This window comes from Haemaphysalis longicornis, unplaced genomic scaffold (genome assembly GCF_048455015.1).
Source record: "Haemaphysalis longicornis isolate Haplotype H1 unplaced genomic scaffold, Haemaphysalis longicornis Haplotype H1 scaffold_4, whole genome shotgun sequence".
Taxonomy (NCBI): domain Eukaryota; kingdom Metazoa; phylum Arthropoda; class Arachnida; order Ixodida; family Ixodidae; genus Haemaphysalis; species Haemaphysalis longicornis.
In genome coordinates this window covers 175,692,543-175,709,536 of record NW_027526361.1, presented here as the reverse complement: position 1 = coordinate 175,709,536, position 16,994 = coordinate 175,692,543, and the positions used below count along the sequence as shown (strand labels likewise).

The 16,994-nt window shown below is 50.6% G+C and overlaps 1 protein-coding gene across 1 annotated transcript in view; it reads right to left on the bottom strand.

Moving 5' to 3' along the window:
- Positions 1 to 2,210: 2,210 nt before the first annotated feature.
- Positions 2,211 to 16,994, bottom strand: part of LOC144179518 (uncharacterized) — a 51,943-nt gene continuing 37,159 nt past the window's right edge. The window contains exon 3 of the mRNA XM_077707905.1: positions 2,211 to 4,139. Coding sequence (XP_077564031.1) covers positions 3,574 to 4,139 — 566 coding nt within the window. The 3' untranslated portion in view covers positions 2,211 to 3,573. The remainder of the gene's footprint in view (positions 4,140 to 16,994) is intronic.

Here is a 16,994-nt window from a genome sequence, read left to right as displayed (position 1 = left end):
GAACGCCACCTTTTGCGCACTGCTTGTCACGAATGAGACTCCGTTTTCTGAATTGGTGAATACCAATTCGGTTGTGTTTTAAGAGGTGTTACAAAAGGCGAAAGGAGCAACTGGTTCTGGCGAATAGCGATCATAAAAGTACCTTTAGCTTTCTCGCATTTCTCAAACTTAGCAAACCAACTAGTTTTATTCGGTTAAATGACAATCACTAAGCTCACATGCCGAATTGTTTCGGTGTCTGCGCTTGTGTCGCGCGGTGGTGTAGCCCCGAGCTAGCACATCAGGATGGCTAGGTTCCGCTGTCTCACCCTTCAAAAGACGTTCCTCTCCGCTTTCTTTGTGCCGACGCACGGCCGGACTACAGCGGCGGCGTCCGCCAGTCTAGCCCGGCCGTGGCCGACGCTGCTGTTCGCGACACCGCCCCCGCAAATTCCTGGTAACGACTGGCAGATCTCTGGTTTCACTCTTTGTAGAGCAGGGTGTGTGAATTCGAGTGACGTCGCACGGGAAATTGTTGTCGGTGGCGTTTAAAGCTTTGCTTTCTAATCACCTTCACAGCCTGGATTGTAGCCAATTTAGTAAAGGGTCCCTAACCAGGGTACCAAATGTTGCGACTTTACGTGCGCAATCGTTGGAGTATTGTTCAAAGAACGTCCTGTCGCAAAAATGAGTTAAAAGCGTTCGGTATTAGCCGAGTTATTGTTCATTAAAAAGGGCCCGCAACAAGACCTGGCGCATTTCCTCTTTCACCGCGCCTCCAAAGCACCGTGGAAGCGGGGACGTGACCGACCAGGCGCAAGACCACCTAGAGAAAAAGGGTTGGTCCGAGATGCGCGCAGCCATTGCCTCCACTCGGCGGTACGTCACACTTCTGTTTCTCTAGCAGACGACTGGCAAGCTTTGCCTAGTACATCCGCTACCGCTCAGCGGGGTCGATCGGTGGCCGGCCCGCATCGAACGGCTCCTCGCGCCGGCCGTGCCCACGTCGGCACGTCAGTTTGTTAATAGCGGAAACGAGCGTTTGAAGGCCAGATAGGGGGCTTCCAAACACAACATGCTCGCTAGCGACATTAATTGAAGATTGCCACCGACGACTTTAGCGGCTCGCCAGCGTTTCGGCATGCGGCGCTGTCGCGGTGCACTGGTCCCACCGAGGTCCGGGAAAAGGCTTAGCATCGCCGCAGTTATCCAGACACTGCTTTGCGAGGCCGCGACGACGACGATCCCCGCGCAATCTTTCACTACATTATCACTCCCTTTCACGTATTTGCAAACTGATTTTCAGCAATAGTCCCGCTCTGGCGGGCGGTGACAAGTTTTAGCTGCAGCGGTGGATGCCGTATCGCGCATACACCGCACAGTGGGCTGCTTGTCGACGGTGCAGGCAGATGTGCCCGCAGAGGCCCTCTGTGTTTTTCAGCGTTATTCATATCTTGCAAGCGTCGCGCTATATCTACAGACTCAGCTAAGCTCGTGTAACGGATGGCGACGATCTACATTCCTCCGTGCCACCGGTGCAGGACGACTACGCCGTGCCGCCGGTGCAGGAGCGCCGCGCGCAACCGCGTTTCCCCCAGAGCCGGGAACGATGATTGGCTACCGCATTCAACGGGGCCCACCAATAGCGCAGCCGTACTGTTCAGAGCTTTGTGCGTCACAGGGTGCGTCACAAGTAGTCTGTCGCACGTCAGAGCGCGGCAGTGTGGCGGCAACGAAGCGGTAGGTGAGCAAGGAAAGAAAGAAATGATCGTTTGTGCGGCCCCTGCTTTACGCAGAGGTGTAATATTTGGTACACGTTGTCGGGAAGGGGTACTCTAGCGATTGCGCGATATAAATGGCGAACTTGAGAAGCCTATTTAAGGCCCCTTTAAAGTAACTTTTCTGCGCATTCCGAGCGGGCTTTTTTCATTACTTAGATGAGTTGGAGCAGGGCTAGACGGCAAAAGCTGGCAACGCATATCTGCGATCTCTTCAAGCCTTGCAAAGACCCTATGTCTTTGGTGAGGGCCACAGTGTAACCAGCATGAAAACGTTCTCTACTTCCGTATGTTGCAAGCAGCCCACTGGACAAATGCTGCTTACCAGTTTACGAGGGGAAAAAATAGTAGAATAGGTTTGCACGGTAGCGACGTCGTCACGTCGCCTGTGGTCCCGCTCTAGTTGGCGATGCCATCGCTGGCGACGCCAAAAGAACGAAGCATGGCGCGGTGCCAGTTACCAAACAGCGAGTTTATCGTCAAAGCTGCTGCGAGCACAGGCATAGTTTTTAATAGTGGTGACATTTCATTTTACTTATTTTCTCTCAGCGCCGCACGGCGTTTTAGAGAGGCGTTGGCACTTCGACAGGAACAAAACGAAAGTAACAGAAGCACATCAATATAAAAAAACAAGATGTGGCAGACAGCAGGCTTGAAATTAGCGGTATCTGAGATGGTGACGATGGAGGAGGGAAGGTGGTTCCATTTAAAGCACTAAAGAATAAAAAGCACTTTTAGCTTTTAACAATTAATAAACGCTACGTTCAGTTTTTCTGAAATAATGTGGTAATAAAAAGGAATCAATCTATGGCTCGGTCTCATAGGATGCGAAAGACGTGCGATATATACAGCAATGTGTCAAAATAATGCGCCAAATAAGTTAATTTACCAGCGTTCTGAAACAAGCGAGGAATTACTACGTCGTGGTGCTTCCTCGTGACAGTTTAAATTGACAAACAACTGTTCCAAATAAAGGTAAAATAGACCGCGGCGAATTATGCGCTAAGCACGCAATCTTCAGCATATGTTTTACTTCGGTTTGGGAACCATGGTTTCAAACTCGCCCCTTGGATTTTCGCGAACAAAGTTTTGACGATTCAGCGAGAAATACTTATTGCCGCTAGTGAAAAACGATGCACAACCACATAAGAACCAAATTGAACAAGCAAAAATAACGGCAGCATTTACTGCTCCCCCCTCTCTCTCTCTTTTTCTCGCTATTTATTTCTAGCTGATTTTTACGCATCAGAAGGAGTGACAACCATTGAAAAGGAATTACTACCCCGACCGCCTTGACGACGAATTTAAGCGTACATCCTGTGATCGCTTTCTTTGCTCTGAGGTATAGTCAATGGCCTAACTGCGAAGCGAAGTTCAATTAGTGAAACTTAGCCGCCATCGACACTTTTTGTCCTGAGGGTACCAGCATGCAATAAGCACGAGGCTCGCGAAAAAAATTATGGTCAATGTTTTTCTCTCGTCTGGTCTTCTCACTTCTGGAACCATCTTTTTCATAACCGCCCGCGACAAGAACGGTACTTCAGCATATCCTGCATGCCCGGAGAGCAGCAGCAATGCAAGGAAAACCTCTTAAAGGGCCAATATTTTCGTGCAGCGCTTTCTATCTGCCCCTATGCTGCACACACACCAGGCAAACAAGTGGAGCAAAAATAGCGTACCGAACACAATCTCCGAGAGGAGCTTAAATAAAGCGAGGGTTGTTCTGGCCCGCTATGTGCCATGCTCTGTCTTTTTTTGATAAGTGGCAATCCGTTCGGAATGAAGAAACCTACACATGATCCCGTGTCACAGCACATCAGCTGCAAGAAGAAAGCACGGCCGCCCAGCCCAATGCGACTGCTAAGGAAGCAACCGACACTGTCGTTTGCCGCTCGCTCTTCGAAGCAGCCACGTCAGAGTTCACTCCAGTTGAAGACGCAGCCGAGCCTTTCTCAACGGCCTTTCGTTGGTTAAGAATGACATCTACGTCATTCCGTACAGAGGAGCGTGTGTCTTCTCCTGGCCAGTCTTGACTCGGCTGTGGCCGTAAGGGAATCTTATCCACATGCCCCGCCTGGGTGGGGCTGTTGTCTTCCTCGTAATCGGTGAGGTCGTCGTCGTTGTCGTGATCGAGTAGATGGGTTGATGGCGGGGTCGTCTGCTGATGGTCGCTCAGTGCGGGCCGCTCGTAGTCCTCAGGGCAGCCGAGTTGCTTGATGCTCAGCCTGACTACTTTGCTGCTCGTGAAGTTGGCTGCCGCCCCGAGGGGTGTTTCGAAGTCGCACTTCACATGGCGTAGTTCACGGCGGAACTTGGCGTTCCCTGTGACATTCTCAAGGTGCAGTATCCAGGCCAGTCTGCAGTCGCAGCTGAACTTGTTGCCTGCGAGTCAGAGAGAAACAAGGAACATTTTTAAAGGCATTCCCCCAGTAGCACGATGACAATCATACACCTGCCATTTAAAGCATGAAATTTGAGTTGTAGGTAATGTAAGATTAGGTTGTAACATTTGGCGCTTGACTCGCACACCCGTATCAATAGCATAGGAAAATTAAGTGTTTAACGGTTTAAACAAAACATTGTTCTATCAAGATATCTTGAAATACGAGCAACGGTGAGCGTGGTTTTTAGTATATGTTAAGCATTCCAAGCGAGGGGCTGCGCATGCGCAGTAAAAAAAAGTTACCAGACTGAGTTTCCAACCTCGTTTTTGCTGTGCATACACGGCCGATCGCCATGGTACGCAGCATGTTCTGAAAGCCACGAACTGAGTTGTTCGTGTTTCGATGTATCTTGATAGTACATGTACGGTTAATAGGTCGCCGTACGCACGTTGTGATAACCTCGGCAATAAAAAAATTTTTCGAATTCTTGGTAACATTCGCATAATTATGAGGCCGTCAATTTGATGTTGCATACGTTTTCCGGAAGCACCGATGAAGGTAACGTCGCCTCGACCATCAAGTTACCAAAGCCGGCCTCAGGAGTGTCGCAAAAAATTTCAGTGAAGCTTGCTGTCCCGTGCAAGACGTGAATGGCGACGGTGTTCTAGGCAAGCATTGCCGAACACATAGTTAAGTTTGAGTATCATTGTTTATTTGCGTAGATGCGGTGTTAGTAATCCTCGTAATATGCATCGAAGAGGTCGTCCTGTTCTTTGCGGCGAGTGGTGGCTGCAAAGTCATCCTCAGCATTGTAGACTTCCACCACCTCAACTGGCGAAGCTTGCACTAAGTGGAGCAAAGCTTAAACCATAGCGAAGTTGCAGGATTTGTTCATACGTGAGCACTGAAGTACGCATAACTACGTATTTGTACAAGTTCGAAATTGTTTTTTTACTTGTTCTATCGTTGCTTTGCACTGTGTTAGTAGTAGTCATCACCATGTGTATCGATATCCTCCTGTTTCTTATGGTAAGCATTACATGCGCGGTAGCGCTTGACGATAGAGCTGGATATTTTTTTTTTTCTTGTCTAAAGTCACTGCGCGTACCAGGAACGCTCGGCGGTCGCTGCGAGGCACGCGCTCAGGAGCGTTCGCACTTTCTTGGCATCATTTCTCGGAACACCGATCTAACAGCTTGTACCACAGCTCCAGTTTTAAAAGTGTTGAGGAAGCACGCAAATTGCGCCGCCAGCCCAGAACCCTAGACTCTCTTTCACAGTCTTCGTAGAACGTGCACACAAATCCCCAACGCAACGGGGCCTGCAGAGTCTGATATAGTATGGACCTTGTTGGTGGAGTTGCCCCAGCATAGGGTTGTAGAGGGAGAAGTCGTCGCTTGAGCTTTGGCCACCGCTTTAGATGAAAACATGCCAACGTTTAAACAACTTCCACAATCTTATACCTCGCACGCACGCAGCTTGAACAATATAATGCGCCCAACGGTGGCTGGGTGCGGGCTTTCTGAGAAAGGTTGCCTGTGTGCTATAAAAGGGAATGCTTACAGGCGAGGTTCAACCGCGCTCCACGTGGGGACATTCCGCGGAGTAGAAAATATGTGGGACCCGACGCGGTGGCTCAGTGGCTAAGGCGTTGTGCTGGTGAGCCCCAGGAGGCGGGTTCGATTTCCGGCCGCAGAGGTCGCAGTGTAAACGAATTCCACGTAACGCTAAATGACCAATGATCATCAGCAGCACGGAACGATGGGAGAAAAGAGCGCCGATGCTCTGTAGCCTTATCTAGCGTCACAAGCCGAGCGCAAGCGACAAGCCCGCAGAGACGGCGAACATTTCATAACTTCCTCCATCACCATGTGCAGTGGTTTACAACAGCTGGTCATTCACTTTGGCAGGGCGACATGGCAGCCATTTTTTTTTTTTTGCAAGGTGTCTGCTTGGACACAGAAGTTTTAAAGACGACAGTTTTTAGTGGGTTGCATGAACACAAAAATTTTGATCTGTCTGTCTCTGTCTGTCGGTCGGTCCCTCGATTCAGCCTTCCGGACAAAAGTTGATAGAACACTCGAACGGAAGATTTGTGTAGGTTGTATTGTACGCCGCCATGTATGTGCGCCGCCATGCTAGTGCAGGCTGCACGCATGCACGGGACATGCGCAGCGCAGGCGGCCGCGAGAGAGAGAGAGAGAGAGAGAGAGAAAGACTTTATTTATGGCCAGCAGGGAGTGGGAGGTCGGGATGCGCAGAGCCTCCACATCCCACCCACGTTCACTACGTCTTCGGGACTAGGCCCCGCCAGCGTCGGCGTGAGCGGTGCGCGAAAGGTACTCGGGAGTCCGCGACTGCTCCATGCCTGCCGGGCTGCCCACGGTGCAGGTTGTGTTTTGAACGCGCTAGCGTAATTAGGCTCGTTTTTCAATTTTTCCGTGGGTGCTAGCCGTCCGCTATCAGCCTTGCTCATCAAGCGTCTGTTGAAGTACGTCATCACTGATGACAGCAAACTTCAACTAAGGCAGCCAGATAAAGGGCTCGCCGGAATCGGGAATGCCGAGCAGGCGCAATTTCATTGTGGATAACAGTACAATGATTCTACGGGCGAGGCAAAAGCAAAGATACGCGATTTGAGGAGGCGCCGCTCTTCCGCGCTGATGTTCGTTGTACACGCCGGGTGTAGTCGCATTATGAGCAGGCACAGTCGCGTGCGATTTGAAGGTAATCGCGCGAGCTTCGACCGATAAAGGCGATAACGCCCCCGTGCGGCCTTTTTTGGAGCGACTGGGACCTAGTTTATGCATTCTCCTCTCTCTCGGTCGCTGTTCCATCTAGCAGTGATCACTCCTGCGGCTAGTAAACCACCCTTTCCGCTTTGTGGTGATCTTGTGTGGTTGCAATCACGTGTGCGTTTTTTTCTTGGTTATCGTGAGCAACGATAGCACCCATTGTTATAAATGTCCAGTATTTCCCGAGAATGCGTTTCTACCGCACCTTTTCGAGAACTGCTGTAAAATACCGCGAGTGGGACGTCGTCGCTGCGTGCGCGATAAAAAAGAGGAAGGGGTTATTGCTTTTGCTGCTGGAGTGATGGCTGCTGGAATAAACAGCGACCGAGGGAGAGAAGAATGCGTAAACCAGGAACCAGGCAGAGTAAAACAGGCCGCGTGGGCGCGTTATCGTCGTGTTCGGTAGACGCTCGCGCGATTACCTTCAAATCGCACGGGACTGTACGGTCGCAAGCCGTGCCTGCTTACGCCGTACCAAACTTTGGCCGTACCAAAGTGCCGCTCCGACGACCTAAAATGGCGCTGGCGCCAACATTGTGCTACCTAGCTTAGAACTAAAGAGTTTCTTAGTAAGCATGCTGGAGAGGAAACTGCGCCTGGGTATCCATGTCGAGATGGGGCGATTATGGCCTTATGGGAAGACCGCAGCTGCTGGTTTGGCATGTCTATCGGATTCTTAAGCGTCTTCGTGAGTTTGTGCTATGCCATCGCCTCCTGAAGGCTATGCCTACGAGGTAGCCGCTCTGTCTCAAATGGCCGAAACTCGATTCGCTTGGAAACCTGAAATTCGCTAAATCAGTTCCTGCTAAGATAGTTGTGCTACATTAATTGTAAGTAAGTGGGAGGACTAGTGCCGGCGAGCGACCGTGAGTACATATTTACAGGAGTACAAACCCGCAATGTAAACCCGTTAGTTTGTGGTAAGGAAAGTGCGCTTCCCGGTTCTTTTTTGCAGTAGCAGTACATATGTCAACAGCGCCCGGACAGCTTGACTGAGCGGATACTTTTCCGCCGCAAAAGTTATGGTCGGTTATGAAAACACGAACGAAACACCGCTAGGGCAACGTTTTCACAAGTACGCGCATAAAACCTTTCTGAACTTTTCAAACAATTTATTATTGTAAATGTTTGCAAAATAAGTCTTTAATGAGTTCGTCTCAGCAATTTACCCGATTAGTAACAGCCAGCTTGGTCTGCAGAGTATTGCCATAACCGTTCTGGGAGGCTTTCAGTAAAAAAAAAAAAAAAAAACAGGTACTATTTTTTATTTCTTTAGCTTTAAAGCAGCGTATTGCACGCCTTTCTTTGCGTGTTTGCGGCAACTAAAACGTTTCAACCAAGACAATGATGAAACTAAGGCGAGCGCATGGTGCAATGGCGGCCCATGACGAAACAGACAGCCTAGATGTGGGCTTCATATACGCTAGCGCCGGTTCCTCTCTAGTGCATTGTAGGGATTTGTTTTCACTGAGCTGTGGTGACACCACTCACTGTTCAAAACGCCGCGCCACCTCCCCTGCCCTCTACGAAGGAACTGTGGGAGTACGCTGCGATGAACGGGGGCGTGGCACCGCCGAGGTGCGCTAGATAAGTGCATCGGCGCTTGTCAGCGGGGGGAGTGGCCGGGCGGAAGGGCCGCCGGCCAGGAGGGACCAGCCGTCACCATCCACTTCCAAGCAGCCCGCACGACAGCAAGGGGACAGCTGTTCGCCCCTCTGCGCCGTAAGCCTCCGAACATTGAAGTGTTGTGGCGAATGAATCTCCTGTGGCGTTTATGTTATGTTTCCACTGCTCAAGTGAAGTCCATGTTTTCTCTTGCAACGTTCAGTGCGGTAATGTTTTCACAACGCTCTTGCCTGAACCCCCTCGGTAGGCAGGACTACCTGCAGTCTATGGTAGGAAACTCTATGGCTTAAAAAGGCCGGAAAAAGTTAACACCATACTCTTTAAAATCAAGGAAAGCCTACACTGCAACTAGAAACAAACTAAAATGGTCCCCGATAACAATCAAAAGCGCGTATATGGCGTCTAATTACACGAATTTTAAAATAACAGAAGTTTCGTGGTCGTTTCACCACCGCAAGCTATGTCCGGAAAACGATGGATGGCGCGTAACCGGCAAACTAAAAAAAAACACACGAAAAATTGGCCAATATGTGATGCCCGGAAAAAGTCACGTAAGAACCCTCTGCATGGCCCACAAATGAGGGGCAGGGCCTACATCATAATCGCCAAAATACAGGAAATCTTTGGCCATTTAGCCCAAACTGTAAAACACGGGTAAAGGGGAAGTGCCGGAAGGACAGAAAAAAAATGATAAAACTTATGCGAGCACGGATATTGTACAGCCTGCAGAACCAGGAACGACTTACCAAGACAGAAGAAGGCCAAATAAACACCATCATAAGAGCCGCATAAAGGGCTGCCCATAACCTTCCGATTGTCAAAATCACTGATAAGACCTTTAAATTGTGTCTTAAATCTTTGAGGAAATCAGAGAGGCCACTCTCGTCGCACAAAAGGAGCACCTGGGAAAAAGTCCCCCGCATTTCCCCGACGGGGAGAATGTGAAAGTGCGAATGCACGGTTGTCGGCCCGCTTGCGGCGCTTGCGCTCGGCACCCGCAGCCCACCGCCTCGCCGCCTTCTCTTCCATCTCTTCCATCGGGTTTGTAGTATCACGTGTACACCACGCAGTTATCAAGCCGCTATAACGCCGCTGAGTCGCCAACGCAACGCCGCTGACGACGTAGTTTGAATGCGTTAAAGATATAAAGAGCGTTCCTAACACTGAAATCAGCGTGGCTTCCTTGGCTTAGTCGGTAGAGCGTCGCGCAGCGGCCGCAACGTCCTCGGATCGAAACCGGGCGCCGGATGCTGTTATTTTTTTAAATAGTGTAGTGGCCTGGATGGCGCGCCGAGGAGGGTGTTGCGAGCTGGAGAGTAGGCGAGGGGGGAGAGGAGGCGCTACGCGAGCGCCCTCACGCGTCGGAAATCCGGCGCCGTTGCTAGGCTGCGGACGGACGAACGGCGGTGGACGCGTGATTCAGGGTCGCTTAAGAAGTGCATTCGCACTTAAAACACGATGGGGTCCGGTCATCCTGTAAAACATAGGCACACTTCCGGAAAAAAAGGCTTGACGCCATGATGCATATGCAACCAATGCAGCTTTTTTTCATAAAAGTCGTACCCCTACAGAAAATCATAGAATCAAACATACGCGAGTACAGGCGAAGAGCCAGGATCCAGTTCTTTTTAAGGAAGTTCCAGACCATGAGAACAACAGTATACACCGACGCTGGGACGTCCGAAAGTAGGAAGGGAGAAATGCTCGTACTGGAGTACCCTGGCAATCACTGTAATTGCATTACCTCCTACACACGAGAATTGAACACTCTTTGCATTCCCCCTTGCGGAACTATCGAATAGATGCTTAAACATTGTGGGAACGCGACCTTAGCGCGTTCCCTTTCGTTTGGCTTCGCCGCACTGCTTGCTCCTCGCGGGTACCGAATTTACCCGATTCTAACGCGCCCCCGATTCTAACGAGCACCCGATTTTCCTGGCAAAAAAAAAGGAAAGAAACTTGCACCTCCGATTGTAACGCGCACGGGACTTCGTAACCCAGACAAAGGAATGCGAGAGAAACGCGCGATTTATTTCCCGAAGTAATCTCACTCATCTCACTCCTGTTGCTCTCCGCTGACCACAACATCTCGTCCTCGGTGCCTTCAAGCGCGTTCGCGATGCCACACTTCTGAACGAACGTTCAACCATGGTCGATGGGATCGTGGCCCACGCCTCGCACGCCCATCCCGAGAGCTTCTCCAAAGGTGCACGCTTCAGCCGACCGCTCGTTTTGAACGCGTGGGAGCTTCTGCTGCCATTGCTGTTGTCAAGCGCGCAAGTGAAACTATTTGACGATTTGTGTGAACGCCGATAGAGAAGCCTAGACACCTAGGCTTGCTGCGTGAGGAAAATGGTTGCTAAAAGGTTTGGCGCCAACTTGACATGGCGATGTCGATGGGTGGGACGAAATTTCCGCTGTTTTGGCAGTTTTGATTTTGTATCCGATTCTAACGCGCACGCGATTTTTCGGCCTATTTTTTAGGAAAAAAAGCGCGCGTTAGATTCGGGTAAATACGGTACTTGCTTGGCGAGGCATCGGTGAGGGGGATCTACCTCCTCGCCGAAGGAGTGTCCTGTGGCCGGTGAGAGCGTGCGGGATGCAAGAGGCGGTATGTTGGAGCTCGGGAAGCGAGGCGACAAGATGCGCCTGGTGACCTCCTTCCTTCGAGGATCGGGCAAAAAGGAGGACGACAATGGCTGCCATCGGCGTCCCCTCGAGGCAAACGCGAGCGCGCTGAGGCGCCCCCGGAGATGACTGTTGTCGCGGTGAGTCGAACCTCTCGATTCCCTGAAATTTCCCGGGCGAGGAACTAGATCCTCGCCGTCAACCAGCTAGCCTGCATGCTCTTTGTAAGTTTATTATTCACTAATAAATGTCAATGAGCGAAAACACTTGTCACTTCCTCTGTTCAGATGAGCCATGGCCCACAGCGGCTGGCGCGGTACAGCGCGCAGTCGTGGGGTGGGAGATAGCTTGCTAGCTGGGCGAAACAAGAAGACAAATGCTGATTTGTGTCTCTCGTCGCCGGCTTTGGTATTACATGGAGAAAGTAACTGACCTACTTTACCCCTGCGACACCCACAACATAAACGGGCATTGGTCTGTCGGCTGCAGGCAGACTACTTAAACGCTTGAGAAAGATTCCCCAATCCGCAATGACAAAAGCTCACATTACATTAACACAGGTACACGGGGCTGGGAGGAAGTGACGCAGCCGATCAAGGTACACTCCAACTCGCAGACCATGGTCCCTGTTGACTACGACAACAGCGCTCCCGCCCCCGAAAACTATAGAACACCTATCCTCCTTTTACGCGTAGGAACACCATCCTTCCCCGTGCCGCACTCTTCTCAGGATACAAGCAAACACATATGTCCAATATAAATGGGCGAAGATGTTTGGTGGGAAATGTCCCGTATAAAATTCATTACGGGCAAACAACCACCTCTTGTGCAAACTCTGGTCATATCCAAGGATTTGTACCGAGGTGAACAACTCGAACATTACATATCCAACTTATATTGACACATGGCCGGCGGCACTGACCAGCTTGTCAGCTGAAGATCAGCGAAGAGGAGCTGATTGTGAGTCCATGGAATTCTTCTTCAACCCATAACGTTTCCCATCCAATTATCCAGTTTCCCAAGCTTTCAATAAACCTTACTCAACAAAATATTTCCCTCCCTGCCTCCCTCCTTCTGTTGGTCTTATAAAACACCCAAACGTTCAGCGAGACCACCACGATAATTGTTTTTAAACTTTGACAATGTTGCTTTCTCTCTTGAATTGACCAACACCCCGCAGCCGCAACTTTTCAGACCCGTATCTTAAGCCACGCAAGCATAGATGTCCTCTGAGTTTCCTGTGCCGTGGTGATTAAAACCATTGCGACTAGCCTAGCTCTCGTAACTGGGCTTCAGTACTTAGAAAGCATAAATTTTAAATGCAGCAACTTTGTTCCGAAATGCTAACTCGACGCCGGAGTAACGACAGTACGTCATACGTCCTAAACGTAGGCGTCATCTGAAACTTTTTCTTCCACAAGACGTGCTCGAGTGATACCATGAGGGCTTGCCGCGTTAACGTTGGTTACGCGAAGAGAGCGGCTGTTCCGTTCATTGCTGTGACAATCTTGTGCTGCAATCAAGCACCGTCTTGCTTACGAGCGAGTACAAGTAGGTCGTGGCTCAAGTGTTCCAAGGCGAGCGCAGTAGTAGCGGTGTTAAGCGGCAGCGTTTGTACGGGCAGCAGCAGCAGCACCAGCAGTAGGACTATGCCCCACGGAGTTGAAAAGCGTTACCTTGACGCCAAGTACTGTTTCAGGCAGTGTCCTACAGCCTTGCTGTCGCAAAACACGATTGAAGTCGTCGGCAGATATCAGCTCACTTCCAGCTCCGTGTCATGGTATCCGCCACAGAATGATCGGCTCTCGGCGAGCGCCTGCCCCTACGGCCGCTTGCCGACTTTTCGATAGCACCGATAGATGCGGCTAGTCTCCCTACTAAGAGATATAGTAATATTAAAGAGTAATATACCGAATCAGAATTTAGAACAAAACAGATGTGCAAGGGCAGGAAGGGGGGGCGGAGCGATGGGAGTTTAATTTAATACCGGGGGGGGGGGAGGGGGCTAACCCATTAGGTTAGTGAAGGGTAGGATAAATAAGTAGAATAACACAGGCAAGTCGGTTGGTGACAAGCGACGTCCAGATACAAAGGGAGGGCCTCTACTTATCATCATCATCAACATCATCATCACAATGTGCTCACTGCTGATGTGACGGTCATGCGTGTGTCCCGACTTCTCCGAGCCAGATGGAAAAACTTTGGCCGCAGGAAGTTTTCCAGTGGGAACGCGTGGCAGCATCGCAAAGGACACATGTTTCCTTTTTGCGTCCGTGCGAGCCAAGCTTCCCTTCCCTTGACGCGTCCTTGGCGGGTGCGCGGACAGCCGCGTCGTCCACCGCCGCTCGAAGCCGGCCCTTCTCCCCCTCTTCCCCGCCGCTGCTCGGACGTAGGAGGAGGAGGAGGAGATAAAGAGGAGCGTATGGAGGGGATCGGGGGCAGATTTGGGGCGACCGTCTTGCGATTCGGACGCAGCTGTAGGAGCAATCCGAAAGCGCTTCCCTCCCAGGAGCCCGGACGCTGCCAGCGTTTCCTGACCTGGTCTACACCTCGAGCCCGCCGAGCTACCGGTCCTGCCCGGCCTCCCCTTCCTGACCGCGGCCTACAGCTCGAGCTCGCCGAACTACCGGTCCGGTGCTGCCTCCCGTTTCTGCCCTCGGATTCACCGCGCAGACCTTTCGAGTCACCGGTCCCGCACTGACTCCATCTCCTGGCCCCGAGACGCACTTGGCCCGTCGGCATCTCGTCGACGTTTGACCACCCCGGCAAACTGAACGGTTCCGCCCAACCTGGTGAAGAAGTCGGCACCACTGAGGCACCCCATTTATCTATTTGTAATGGTTTTCGCCCGCCTCAGTGTGTCTCATTTCGTCCAAGCTCTGCGGTGACCCGAGCGTCACAGTACGCTGTCATTTTATCTCAATCGGCGCGTGCGTGAACGCTCAAAATGTCTACGGAAACATTATCTCGCTATTGTACTGAACGACCCTTCCGTGGGCAAGGTGCGGGGGCACCTGTGTCGATATCCGTGTTCCCAGGCCACTGTGCTGGAGAGTAGGCAATTTTCTATTTTGCAACCACGGCTCCATTCTCCGTTAGTGATGCGGGGTTCTCACGAGCAAGTAGAGCCCCACCACACACTGTCACTGCAATTATTCATATCTGTTGAGGCCACGACCAACAATCGGGCGCTAATGGCGCAGATGCCAGGGCCTGTTTGTTTCCTCTGCAAGACGCGGACGCATGCGCGCACACACAGGGCAGGCACTGTCATGGCGATTTTCAATGTAGCCAAGAGGAGAAACCACCAGCCAAACTTTTGTGTGTATACCATGCATGGGCAAAATTTTTCCGAACCACTAAATATGGAAACAAGCTTCATACTTTTAAACTTCATTAAGCAAAAAGAAAACCTCAGGCACATTTAGTGTAACAATTACTGATATTTGCAGTGTTTTTAACTAAATAGACATGGCGGCTTTATTTTTTGCGATAAAAAAATAGCAGTGGCTTAACTCGGCTATGTCCCTGTACGTAGGGTTATTCTTAGCTTTACTGGTTGTCTAGGATTAGCTGATTATCATGCTTACTACTGCTCAAACGATTTCCAATCTAATCCCATCCAATGTAATTCAATCCAATCCAATTTAGTCCAGCCCAGTACAGTCGCGGCGGCGGCGGCTTTGGCGCGCCAGCTGTGTGCCGTGAGACGCCACTGCTCCGCCTGCATGCGCCGCGCGGCTATCCAGGAGCCACGCGAAAGTGCTCCAGCGCGGCCAGTGTAGCTCATGCTACAAAACGAAAAATAAGCGTTTAGAACAGTGTTTTGACTCAAACACATAAAGCCATCTCGCCCAGGGGCCAAGACCCCGTGGCAGCATTCGAACAACGGCAACAGTAACAAGAATTCGAGTAAATGGCGCACAAGCAGTGGAACGCAGAAAATTAGGGGTGTGCGAATATTCGAAACTTCGAATATTCGATTCGAATTGTTTGGTATTCGATTCGATTCGAACGACACTTTTATTGTTCGAAATATTCGAACCCCCCAAAACTAAAAAAAAAATAATAAACTCGGAGCGTGTCTGTATCGGTGTTTATTTACAGTGGACTCTCGATGATACGATGCGGGGGGTGCGAATTTCGGGATGATACGAATTTCCGAAAAGTCCCGGCGAAATTGCATCGTTTGCGGCGCGGCCGGCGGCGTCAACATGGCCTCGGCTCCAGCCGCGAAGTGGCGCGGGCGCTCGAGCGACCGCTTCTAACCGCTCTTTAAAATGCGGCTCAAGGGAGACACGAAGTTGCTTGTGCGGTAAAGGAGCTGATAATGCATGCGAAAACGGTACTATAAAACATCATTCGCGCCGCTAGTGAAAGCGCCCATAAAATATTTGCCGGGGTGCTAAGCCTAACCATCTCCGGCGGAGCCAAGCCGGCTGTCTCGATCTCATCGCAAGTAGTCAGGCTCCTCCATTCTGCCGCGCGCGTCGTGCGTCATTTTCTGACCGAGGTAGGCGCTACCGCGGGCGCGAAATCGTCGAGCGCGGGCGCGAAATCGCAGAGCCTAGGCGAGCGAATCGCGTGCAAAACCGCACCATGCGGTTCACGCTTGGCTGTTGCGGCGTGTAGCGAGCTTGGGCACAGCGAGTGAAAAGACGAGCGCGAAGCTTTACGTGCTCCAGAAAGGACTGCTTTGCGACACGGGGGTTAAAAAAAGCAGAAAAAATCACTAATTTCTTCACGCGAAAGTAGGAAAAGAAATAAACGAAAACTTTTTTCAGCGCTAAGTGTTTTGGTCGGTGTTGGTTCATACGAATTTCGGATGATACGAATATTTTTCGCAGTCCCGCGAGATTAGTATCATCAAGATTTTACTGTATCAGCGCGCGGCAATGTGCCCGGGCTCGGGCATGCCAGCTACTAGTGTCTCAAGTGAGCTGCTGTTTTCGGTATCTGGTAAAGTGGTGACGAGCAGGAGGTTGTCACTGCTCCCCGAACATGTCGAGCAGTTAACCTTTCTCCATGTTAACATTTAAGTGAGTGCAGACTTTAACCTGTTGAGTGCAATGTAATTCCTAATTTTACTTTGGGTGATTTGTTGTGCAATAAAGTTGCAGTTTTTGTGTCTCTAGATGGTGAAAACAAGAATTTTACAAAAAACAATAAGTATTCGTATTCGAAAAATATTCGAAAAATATTCGATTCGATTCGAACTTTGTTTTTATTATTCGAATTCGCTTCGAAATTAAAAAATTGATATTCGCACACCCCTACAGAAAATTCAATTAATGGCAGCAAACCTCCGCCTCAATTATCGTGGGAGGAGCGAGACTGGAGGGTAAGAGTGTGAAATGGTAGCGCGGGAGAGAAGAGAGGCATTTACGTGGCCGGGGCAGCCCAAGGCTTTCGTCTTTCGGCATTTGCGCTGAAGTGAGCAGATATTTGGCCATTTTTTTCGCTGTTCACATGAATAATTAGCGCTAGGTTTCAGTCATTTCCGCAGTTCCGTCACGTCTGTATGCTTTGTGTGGTACCGCATGTGGAAACTGACGGGCTTGCTCGTATATAGTGCACAGTGCGCTCACATTTATTCGACAAATCGCAGCCCGGCCGGCGCGCTGACAAGCTCAGTGTTCCTGGCGAAGACAGCTCATCGCAGCACGGGGTGTCAAGCGACGTACAACACGAAACCCGTGCAAAGACGAGCAACTGGCAGCTTCCGCTGCCAAAGAACCGCTACTGTTGGAAAATGCGTTCTGCCGTTGGAGGGTTTTCGTGTCACTGTTGCCATTGTCGACTCG